The sequence below is a fragment of the Urocitellus parryii genome, chromosome 2 (assembly GCF_045843805.1).
Source record: "Urocitellus parryii isolate mUroPar1 chromosome 2, mUroPar1.hap1, whole genome shotgun sequence".
Lineage (NCBI taxonomy): Eukaryota > Metazoa > Chordata > Mammalia > Rodentia > Sciuridae > Urocitellus > Urocitellus parryii.
This window is the reverse complement of record NC_135532.1, coordinates 174,272,526-174,284,570: the sequence shown is the minus strand read 5'-3', so window position 1 is coordinate 174,284,570 and position 12,045 is coordinate 174,272,526. Positions and strand designations below refer to the sequence as shown.

Here is a 12,045-nt window from a genome sequence, read left to right as displayed (position 1 = left end):
GTTGATTATTCAAAAAGAGTCAACATTTTCCAAAAAGGGTATAATTTCCAAATTTACCTGTAACAGTTCTTTGGCTGAACCCCTTTTCTCGACATCCATTTCCAAACATCGATTTAAGAAATCTCGAAATATTGGGGAAAGTTTCTCTGGATTCTGAAGTTCTGGAGTTCCATTAGTTGCTATCAGGTATAAGGCCTAAAAATAAAACAACATCTATGACATTCTACTTAGTTGGTAACTGAGGAGTATACCCAGGGTTGCTTTACCAGTGGGCTATAACCCTAAACCTTTTTTTTTGTTTGTTTTGTTTTTTGGTACCAGGGATTGAATCCAGGGGCACTTAACCACTGAGCCATATCCCCAAGCCCTTTTTATTTTTTTATTTTGAGAGAGGGTGTCTCACTAAATTGTTAAGCTGGCATCAAACTTGTGATCCTTTTTTTTTTAGGTTTATTGATTTTATTTTTTTAAATGCATGACAGCAAAATGCATTACAATTCTTATTACACATATAGAGTACAATTTTTTCATATCTTTGTATATAGAGTATGTTCACACCAATTTATGCCTTTATACATGTACTTTTTTTTGCATTACAATTCTTATTACACATATATACCATGATTTTTCATATCTCTGTTTATAGATAAAGTATGTTGACACCCAATTCGAATATTCATACATGTACTTTGGATACTGATGTCCATCACATTCCACCTGTGATCCTCCTCCTCCTCCAGCCTCCTGGGTCACTGGGATTACAGGTGTGCAATCATTGGACACAGTATTTGCAACATTCTGAAGAAGGCTCAACAAAATTATAGTGTACTATAATTGGAACTGTGTGTGTGTGTGTGTGTGTGTGTGTGTGTGTGTGTGTGTGTTAGTACATCAAACCCAGGGACTGTGCATGCTGGGCAAGCACTTTACCACTGAACAACATCTCCAGCTCCTCTTTTTTTTTTTTTAAGTTTTCTTTTCAGTTGTTGATTTATTTTATTTATTTGTTTATATGTGGTGCTGAGAATTGAACCCAGTGCCTCACACATGCTAGGCAAGTCCTCTACCACTAAGCCACATCTGCAGCCCTCCAGCTCCTCTTAATTCTTCAAAGACAATCACCATAAATACTAACATGAGGTTATCATTATCTCCACCTGTTTGGATTTTGCATCCTCCCTCTTTTCCTTCCTTTTGTTTTTACTGGTGTAGGAACTGAACGCAGGCATATGCTGGACAAGTAAGTGCTCTACCACTGAACTATACCCAGCCCTCTTTTTATTTTATTTTGAGTTAGGGTATCTCTAAGTTGCCCAAGCAGGCCTCAAACTTGGAATCCTCCTGCCTCAGCCTCTCCAGAAGCTGAGATTACAGGTGTGTGCCACCAGGCCTGGCAGCTTCAACATTTCTGTGTCAAACTATAAATTGCTTAAAAAACAAAAAACCCAACAACAACAAAACTGACAAACACTTTCAGCCCACACACTATACTTGGACAGCATCTAGCCTTTTTAGACTGAATTTCTTTGCTAAACAATATGCACTTAAAGATCTTTCAGTTTAATATACACATGCCACAGGCATATAATAAATTTTCCACGTTCTTTCCCTGTAATAAATAAATAAATAAATAGATAAGATAAAATTCTCATGTCTTTTTGTGGTCTGCTTTTTTTTTTTTAATCAATGAATAACATTCTATTGTATGGATGTAATACATATATGATTTTCTTTTATTTATTTTGTAGTGCTGAGGATGGAACCTAAGACATGCTAGGCATGTGCTCTACCACAGAGATACGCACAGGCCTTACATTCACTTTTTGAAAGACATCAGAGTTCCAGATTTGGCAATTATGAATAAAGATGCTATAAACATTTGTGTATACATTTTTATGTGGACATGTTCCAGTGCATTTGGATAAATACCTAGGAACACATTGCTGGGTTATGTGGTAAGATCATGTTCAGTTCTGCAGGAAAATGAAATTGTCTTCTGGAGTGGAGCATGCCACTAGCAATGAATGAGTGTTCCTGTGGCTCCACATCCTCACTCAATATTTGGTATTGTCAGATTTTTTGGACTTGAGCATTCTAACAGGTGCGGTATCTCATTGTTATTTTAATTTATTTTACCAATTCCCTACCTACCCACAAGTTTAGCTCTTTTCATATGCTTATTTGCCGCCTGTGTATCTTATTTTGCGCTCCCCCACCCTCACTTTTTTTTTTTTTTAGTTCTTGGAAACTGAGGCCCTCACATATGTTAGGAAGAAGCTCTACCACTGAGCCACAATGTCAGTCCTAAAAATCTTCTAAAGGAAGTCCAATTTATTTCTTTCATGGATGGTCCTTTTAGTGTTGTACCTGCCAAACCGAAGGTGAACCTAGATTTTCTCCTGAATTAATTTTACTCTAAAATGTCCTGCCTCGGATAGCAATTAATTTCAGGTTAAGATCAAAGACTGTTGGAAGCCTCCAAACCTCCAACAGAATGGATAGACAGAAGCCCATAAAACACTCAAGCTAAATATTACCACCCACCCACCATCACCAGTCCCCCACCCCTGCTCACAATCTTCTCACCATTTGAGATCAATCTCACTATATGCTTTACCTTCATTATGTTAATGATCATAAGCAGCCCAGGACTCCCAGTCATCTCCCCAGTTTCTCCACTCTAATGCCCATGTGGCTCGGAATATTCTCCTTACTTTCACCAGCAGTGCTTTCTAGGGGCAACTTTTTTCCTCACAACTCTAGGTCTAGAGATGAGCAAGTATCCTTTCAGCTTTTCGTTGCTCTTTGAAATCTTCATCATTCTTTTCCTTTATAACACAGGCTTTTGACTACAAATCTACATTTCCCTGTTTTAAATACCCACTAAACCTCAGGCCAGTCCCCCCTTACTCAACTTCAAGATGTTAGCTCTTTGCACTGTTATCTCTAACATTATTTCTATCATGATTCATGACTATTTCAATAGCTACACAGATGCATGTTATAGTTCCTCATCTTCTTCTCTTATGTGCTAGTCTTTCTCACTATATACATGTATGTCCTACCCTCCACAGGACAGACACCAGCAACTGCAACTCTTAATTGTTGTTGCACTCCACCTCCTATCTTTTGTATTCCTAGTACTCCAGGTCAGCAATCTTATGACTCCACTGGACCTTAAATCTCATAGGAATCTCAGTGTCCATCACTCCTTTCACATGTCACTTTCATGACCCTCTCCCACTCACCTTATAGCATTTATCTGACTAAATGTGGTTAAAACTATGTATTCCTTTCCTGTATTCATGCAGCTGAATGTGGTGGGATAAACCACTTATCTACAATGATTGACATCACTTAAGATTGATATCCACTAAGCTCATATGGGCTCTTAGTGCTTTCAGCAATCATGCTAGATTTCCCTACTCTATTTTTTCTCCTACTCTCCTTTCCTGTTGTAAGACAAATACATTTAGTTGTCATGTCTCCTTAGATGCCCCTTGGCTGTGACAATTTCTCAGACTTTCCTTGTTTTTGATGACTTTAGACAGTTTTGAAGAGTACTGATCAGGTGCTATATAATACTAATGAAATGTGTCTGACATTTTTTCATGGTTATATCAAAATATGGATTTTTGAGGAAAATCACAGAATTAACAGTGCCATTTTCTTTTCTTTTGCAGTACTAGGAACTGAACCCAGAGATGCAGAGTTAAGAGCCCCAGCCCTTTTTAAAAACTTAAAAATTGTGAGACAGGGTCTCACTAAAATTGCTGAGGCTGGCCTCCAACTTGCAACCCACCTGCCTCAGCCCCCCAGATAGCCAGGCCACCATGTCTGGCAACAGTTCCATTTTCTCTGCATCATATTTAAGGTACATACTATCAATATGAATTATTACTGTTGATGTTGACCTTATCACCTGGCCAAGGGCTTGTTAACTTTTTCCACTGTGAAGTTTCATTTCCCTTTCCATACTGTATTCTCTGGAAGTCACTAAGTGCAGTCCATACTTGAGTTATGCTCTACTTCCTGCAAAGCAGAGCATCCACATAAACTTTTAGGATTTGTCTGCAGGGATGATTGATCTGTCTCTTCTCCACATTTATTTATTCAATCATTTGTATCAGCATGGACTCACAGATGTTTATTTTAAATTTCAAGTTATAATTCTTTATTACTTTATTTTTCTGTTCAAATTCTCCAAGCTTTGGCTACTAGGAGCTCCTTCACTTGCTCCCTATGATACATTTCTCTCAATGTGCCCCCACCTCTTTCTTTGATAGTAGGGATTAAACTCAAATAATACTGCTATGAACACATTTGTGCAAGTTTTTGGTGGACATATGATTTTGTTACTTTTTTTTTTTTTTTTTTTTTTTGGCAGTGCTGTGGATTGAACCCAGGCCTTGTGCATGCTTGGCACTCTAGCGTTGAGCTGTATTTTCTACTCCATGGATATATGCTTTTAATTCTCTTGGATATATACCTAGAGTGGAATTGCTGGGTCATATGGTAACTCAATATTAACTTCCTGAGGAACTGTCAAATTGTTTACAAAGCAGTATAACATTTTACATTGTCATCAGCAATATAAGAGGGTTCCAATCTTTTTTTTCATTTTTATTTTTTGTAGTACTAGGAATTGAAATCAGGAGTGTTCTACCTCAAAGGTGTATCCACAGCCTTTTTGATTTTATTTTGAGACGGGGTTTTGCTAAATTGCCCAGGCTGGCCTCAAAATAGAAATCCTCCTCCCTTAGCCTCCCAAGTCCCTGGGATTATAGACAGATGTGCACCACTGTGCCTGGCCAACAATTCCAATTTTTCCACATTCTCACCAGCACTGATTATTATCTGACATTAGGTAGAAAAAGGTATCCTCTGGTTTTAATTTATATTTAAATTATATTTCCTTAATTAAAATTTAATTAAAATTAAAATAATTTTAATTTATATTTCCTTAATTGGGCCACACATGGTAATTTAAAAGGAGAATATTTACTTATTCAAAGTCTACTCTCTTTGAAAATGGGCTTGAACACTGTCAGAGAGATTTCTCAGAGATGTGGTTCTATTTTCCGCTGTTCTGGACCTTGGTGTACAGAGGCTGAAGTTCAAAGCTGATAACTTGATTTCTATTCTATATCCAGAAATGTATAGGAAAAGTACTAACTAGGGTACTTCATATTCTTACTTATACCATACAGAAACCATACAGCTGACTAATAAATACCTCCAGTCTTAGCTAACATTTTCAGCTCTGTAACTCAGAAGCAGAATGACCTGTAGATACAAAGTAAGGGCAGAGATTAGGTTTTGTCAAGTTTCAATTCTAAATTCTTAACCAATGAACATCACAAGAAGTTTTAACTACACTTTAAGGAAAAGTATTTTCTCACACTAAAGCTAGTGTTAAACTGGTCTTACCCTCAAAGGATTTTCATTGAGGTATGGAGGCTCTCCTTCGACCATCTCAATAGCCATGATACCCAGTGACCATATGTCAACTTTGGGGCCATAAGCTTTCCGTGTAACCACTTCTGGTGCCATCCAATAAGGTGTTCCAACCATGGTACTGCGTTTACTCTGCTCAGGGGTGATCTGGGCACAAAAACCAAAGTCGGCTAAGAAACAAACAAAAAAACAACTAGAGTTAATAGCTTCTAGTGATGGTTTTATAAGAGTTCACTTCAGATGACACAATTACATTTAGACTGTTCATGCTTTTTTTTATCTTTGTTAAAAAAAGAATAATAAAGTAATCCAGAATGGGATTAAAATACATTGATGATGTTATATACTGCCACTTTTTGCTTTTTGTTCCTACAACAGAGTGTAAATTATTAGGATGGCTTTTATTCTTAATAATAAATTCTATCCTAAAAAATTTAATAAAACTTAAAAAGTCCAAAGGGGAAGAGGGAATCACCAAAGGTGGACACCAAATCTAAATGCAGGCAATCAGGCAAGGGTCAACACTACTTTAGAATAAAATAAAGAGAAGCTAGAATCACTAAGCATACAACTTAGCAGACAGCTTAGAATTGAGTGCAATTGTATTGACAAGATACTCACTAGCATTAATCTACTCCAACTATCTCTACTATAACCAAGGAACAGAAAACTTACTTTAGTACCTGATGTTAATTTTGTAGAAAGGTCAGGATGAGAATTTATAATCTTTTCTTCCCTTCTACTGTTAAAGCCATTCAACTACTTATGTAACTACTGGTATCAGGTATGTAAACTTTAGACTGTTTTGTATTTGGATAAGAATGTATAATAGCTATGAATTGCTTGGTTTGTTTTTACTTAACGAGAATATTTTGTTAATTGTTTCTGTAAGAAATCCTTCCATACTGGAATATTTATCTGCCTCATTTTAAAAACCATAATATATTACAGTATACAAAAATACCAAATTACCATTCACTTACTGTTTGACACTTAAGATAGTTTGTTTTTCTTTACAATGTTGCAGGGAATATCCTTTTATTAATTGTAATGCATATATTTAGTAATTCTATAGGAGTTAGATAAAATAATATTTATAATGAAAATGAGTGTTTATAAAAGCCAGGTACTGTTCCAAGTACCTTATAAAAATATCTAATTCTCATGATAAAGATTCTTTTTTTGTATTTGGTTCAGAGTAATTTACTTTTTTTTTTTTTTTTTTTTTGGACCAGGGCTTAACCACTGAGCCACATCCCTAGCCTTTTTAAAAATTTTATTTAGAGACAGGGTCTCCCTAAGTTAAGTTGTTAAGTTGCTGAGGCTGGCTTTGAACTTGCAATCCTCCTGCCTCAGTCTCCAGAGCCACTGGGATTACAAATGTAGGCTACTGCATCCAGCTTAAATAATTTATTTTTAAATTTATTTATTTTCTTGTGGTGCCAGGGAATTAGTCACTGGGGAAATTAAACCCAGGGTTTTGTGCATACTAGGTAAGTGCTTTACCATGATCTATAATCCCAGACCCAGTTTTCTTTCTTTCTTCTTTTTTTTTTTTTTTTTTTGCATGTATGCAGTTTTGAACTCAGAGCTGGTTAACCACTGAGCCACATCCCAAGTGCTTCTTATTTTTTTATTTTCAGACAAGGTCTCACTAAGTTGCTTAGGGACTCGCTAACTTATTGAGTTGGCTGTGAACTTTTGATTCTCCTGCCTCAACCTCCCAAGCCAGTAGAATTACAGGCATGCACCACTGTGCACAGCCCCAGGTATGTTTACTATTAAAATTATTCACATTTACAAACAGGGGAACCAAGGCATATATATTTTTAGTTAATTTACCTAAGATCATTCAACTACCTAGTAGCAGTCACCACAAAACACTATCCAAAAAAGTCTAATTCCATTTTCATATGTCTCCACCAAAAATGTATGTGGTTATCTACTTCCAATTTGTCCACTAAGATAATTTAAAGATAGAATCTTATATTTTGATGACCTAATTGAATAACCTTTAGAGGACACAGTTTAATAGCTCTGCTTGATTTTTCCAGAGGGCATGGCAGGAATTCCAAGATACAGACACAGAGAAAAAAAGTTTAGGATGTTTTTCATGACTCTACTCTGTCTCATACAGAAGAAAATAGAAAAGTAGGATATTTTGTCATCTCTGAGGTTACACTCATATAGTTATATAGATTAGGCTATACTGTACAAAACTCAGAGAATGCTGAAGAGTACAATGAGAAAAAAAAGTCTAACAGATGGCAGAAACAAATGCAAACTGATCTCTAAGACAGCATCAACATAGGACAGGCTCAGGCACTCCTTTACATTTCTAACTTCCCAAAAAATCCTGAGATTGGTTCTATTATCTTCCTAGGTGAATAAATGAGAAAAGACACACAAAGAGATTAACTTGCCCAAAATTATTAAGCAATTAGTAGCCAATCTGCTATTTAAACTCAGTCCAGTTCATAGTTCGTAATCTTTACCATTAAATTCCCCCCATATATTAATTATTTAAAATATTAACAGAAGAGATTTGTTTTAATTAAAAAAGCATAAAAGTATATTAAAAATAATGAATGAATGTTTTTTCTTCATTTGTTACTCACTAAGTTTAACTGATCCTTCCATTCCCAAAAGCACATTGTCACTTTTGATGTCTCTGTGGATCACTTGATTGGCATGTAAAAACTCCAATGCCTGTAAACACTGAACAGAAGCAAACATATATCAATGAAATAGTCCTAAAAGGACTATCTTGCTAGTTCACATAGAGTAGTTATGTGTCTAGTATCTAGCTAAACACCCTGCAATATATTTACATTAACATTTATAAGGAAAAACATCCTCTCATATGCAAAGTTCTGAAAATAAAATACCTTAATTAGTAAGAAGATCCCTTCCCACATTCTGATCTCTAGATACCTAGAGACATTATTAAATGATGTCTTATTAAGTCCTTTTTTTCCCAATGATTCTTTTTTTTTTTTTTTTTAAGGAAAAGGCCTTTCTTTGTTGCCCAGGTTGGCCTCAAACATTCCTCCTGCTTCAGCTTCCTGAGCAGCTAATACTGCAGACATCTGCCATGTGCCCAGGTAGGTCATCCATCACTGATTTCTTCTTCTTTTTTTTTTTTTTGCAGTGCAGGAAATCAAACCTAGGGCATTGTGGATGCTACATATACAGTCTACTAATGAGCTACATCCCCAGTCTCTGACATGGATTTTTAAAACTTAGTCTTCAATGGTCTCTTTTATAATATGATGGATGAGTCCATATAACTTCTAGGCCTTTTCAAGTTTAAATCCCTAGTAGTACACAGTACTTGGTCAATAAACATCAGTTCTTTAGAAATTATTTCCAGAGTAGAGAATAAACTTGTGGTTATTTGCACTTGAAACCTGAGGTACTCAGAAGTCTAATCAATGCGAGTCACTAAGACAAGCAGGTAAGACTGAGGGTAGTATGGTTGCATTCAGGGGTTCATTAAGGTAATGTACTATGTCTTCATCATTTCTTCTATGGTGGATTTTATGTCATGCTATATCCACAGCCTGACACTAAGAATGAAGGAATATGGCTAGAGGTAGAGAGCTCAGTGGTAGAGCACTTGCCTAGCATGTCCGAGGCCCTAGGTTTGACCCCCAAAACTGAAATGAAATTAAACAAACACATAAACCAAAAACACTATTAAAAATAAATAATAAAACAAAGTTCTTGTGTCCATCTACAACTAATTTTTTTTTAATTAGGATAAATTCCTCCCTTCCTTAAACACAAGAATGAGATTTTAAATATTTCTTTGTCCCATAGTTTTTCGTTGTTGTTTTGTTTTGGGTTTTTTGGGTACTGATGATTGAACCCAGGGGTACTCAATCACTGAGTCACATCTCCAGCCCTTTTTTTTAAATTATTTTATTTAGAGACAGGGTCTTGCTGAGTTGCTAAGTGCCTCACTAAGTTGCTGAGGCTGGCTTTCAACTCGCAATCCTCCTGCCTCAGTCTCCTCAGCTACTAGGATTTCAGGCACATGCCACCATGCATGGCACCGCCATAGTTTTCTAATACAAACTGAGACAATAAATTATGTACTTGGGAAAAGTTAGGTGTATTTTTATTCTTATTCCCATCAGAGTAAAACAACAAATAAAGTCTGCACATTATTTGTAACTATTAAAAGTCTCATTCAAAATATTCTACTATTATACAAAGAAAAAAAAGATAATAATGGTCATGTTATTTTTACTAGGCATTTAATTGGATTCTGAAAAAGAATAAAACCACAGAAAAATATTCATACAAATAAGTAGAAATTAATTTGTCACATTTCAAAAACTTTGATACATAAAAGAACACCCAAGTGAATGCAGTTAGAACAACTCCTAAAATTATCAACTATGAAAAAAATTGTGAGAAACAAATTAAGTATAAATAAATTCTTATTAAATTTTTATTAGTTTTTAAGTGATACTCTGTTAAGGGATATAATAACTATGTTCAGAACTATGAAAGAGTTCTTATTTCCTTTAACCACTCAGGTGGGACACAACTCAGAATTAAATTTTCAAAGAATATTACCTTAATAATAATAATTCTCTATGTATTACACAAAGTTTATAATTCACTATGTATTACACAATAGTACCTCATAAACTTTTATAATTTTGACATTTATGACAATGATCTCTGTGACATCAGGACAAAATACTATCAGTTTCAATGACAATGAAAACCATTAACCTAAGTCTTCTCTATTAAAAAAAAAAAAGCGACAGACAGATGAAACACTTGCTTTTGCTTAGACTTAGGCAATTTGGAAAATTCTACTAGCTTAAGTAAACAGTACATTTATAAATTCATTAATAAATATGAAGAAACAACCAATTTCTTCACCTTCAGTGAGCTCAATAAAGCTAGAAGCAGACTTAGTGATATTAAAGGTAATCACATTATCTTGTTTGGTCTGTGATAGTTCTAGTTCCCAATTTGGGGGGTGGGGAGCACAAGGAGGGATACCAGGGCACTTTACTACTTTACTTTAACCTAGAGGTACTTTACTACTAGGCTACAAACCTAGCCCTTTTTATTTTGAGACAGGGTCTCACTAAGTTGCTTAGAACTTGCTAAGTTGCTGAGCCTGACTCTGTACTTATGATCCTCCTGTCTCTGCTTCCTGAGTCACTGGGGGATTATAGGCATGCACCACCACACCTGACTGAGTGGCATATTTTTAATAGCACCTACCCTGTCTGGATGATAAACTATCGTGATGACTATAAAGAGATTTGAAGATGAACCTAGTTCTTCAAAGACCTTAACCAGGCATGTGTGTAACCCCAGCTACACCAGAAACGGAGGTAGAAGGACCACAAATCTGAGGCCAGCCTAGGCAAGTTTTGAAACTGTCTCAATATAAAAAAATAAAAAGGGGATGTAGCTCAGTGATAAAGGGCCCCTGAGTTCAATCATCAGTATATCCCCAAAATTAAAAAGGGCCTACATTTCATTCCCAAGGTAACTTACACCTGAAGGGCTGAAACTCTCATTTGAGATGAAACAGTATGGGATAACTTGCAGAGAATGTGCACAATCAAAATTCCCTGTGCAGAAAAACTTTCCTTTAATTTATCTCTTGCTGACCACACATCACCCTTCTTTATCCCAAAGAAAGCAAACTCACCTCTCTGCACACAGCAGCAATCTGCGCCTCATCCATGCAGGTTTCTGTTACAACATCAGTAAGTGACCCACCAGCAAGGTACTCCATTACTACAAACAATTCATCTCCTACCAGGTAACTAAAAACAGAACACATAAAACATGTATTTTTATTTTTCTAAGCACATTACACTCTAGGTTCAAGATTTCAAGTGTTAATAAGCACCATAATAATAAAACTAAAGAGCTGATAGTTTGAGAGCTAAGAAGAAAACTGAAAAGTTACTATGTAAGAGCACAAAAAAATAACTGAGGGTCATTATGATTTTTAAGTCATAGTTTGCCCATAATAGTAGTCTAGGTGTATACATAACCAAAAACACCCTAATGTAAGGATTACTGATCTTGTTTTGCAAGGACAAAGGCTTGGACAAAGGCTTGGAGAGGTTATGTAACTCAGAGAGTAAGTGACAGTCAACATCTAAAGTCAAGTTCTAATGATTTCAAAGCCTATGGCTTATCTTAACCAGCATTGTATGATGACTTGAAATACTATTTTAAAAAGCAGAGAAATGTACCTGAAAAGTTTATTTTCACGAACACAGACCCCATAATTAAGGCTAAAGTCTCAAAATATATTATCATTTCTCCATCCTCAACAAATTTACATATGGAAGAAAATCACCTGTAATTTAATACGACACTAGTATGATATAAGTGAATCACTTTTTTAAAAATTGAATAATATACCTAATTTTCCATTCTGTTTTGTTTTTTTTTGTTTTTGTTTTTTTAACATCAATGTCTGGGGCTGGGGTTGTAGCTCAGTGGTTGAGCACTTGCCTTGCGTGCCTGAGGTACTGGGTTCGAGACTCAGCACCACATTAAAAAAAAAAAGTAAAACAAAGACATCATGTTCAT

At 35.6% G+C, this 12,045-nt stretch overlaps 1 protein-coding gene across 1 annotated transcript in view; it reads right to left on the bottom strand.

Annotated features, from left to right (window-relative positions):
* Positions 1-12,045, bottom strand: part of Pak2 (p21 (RAC1) activated kinase 2) — a 78,216-nt gene that overhangs the window by 2,951 nt on the left and 63,220 nt on the right. Inside the window, exons 11-14 of the mRNA XM_026393942.2 lie at positions 11,147-11,264; positions 8,076-8,175; positions 5,431-5,627; positions 58-195 (exon numbers count right to left, since the gene is read on the bottom strand). Of these exons, the coding sequence (XP_026249727.1) occupies positions 58-195; positions 5,431-5,627; positions 8,076-8,175; positions 11,147-11,264 (553 nt within the window). The remainder of the gene's footprint in view (positions 1-57; positions 196-5,430; positions 5,628-8,075; positions 8,176-11,146; positions 11,265-12,045) is intronic.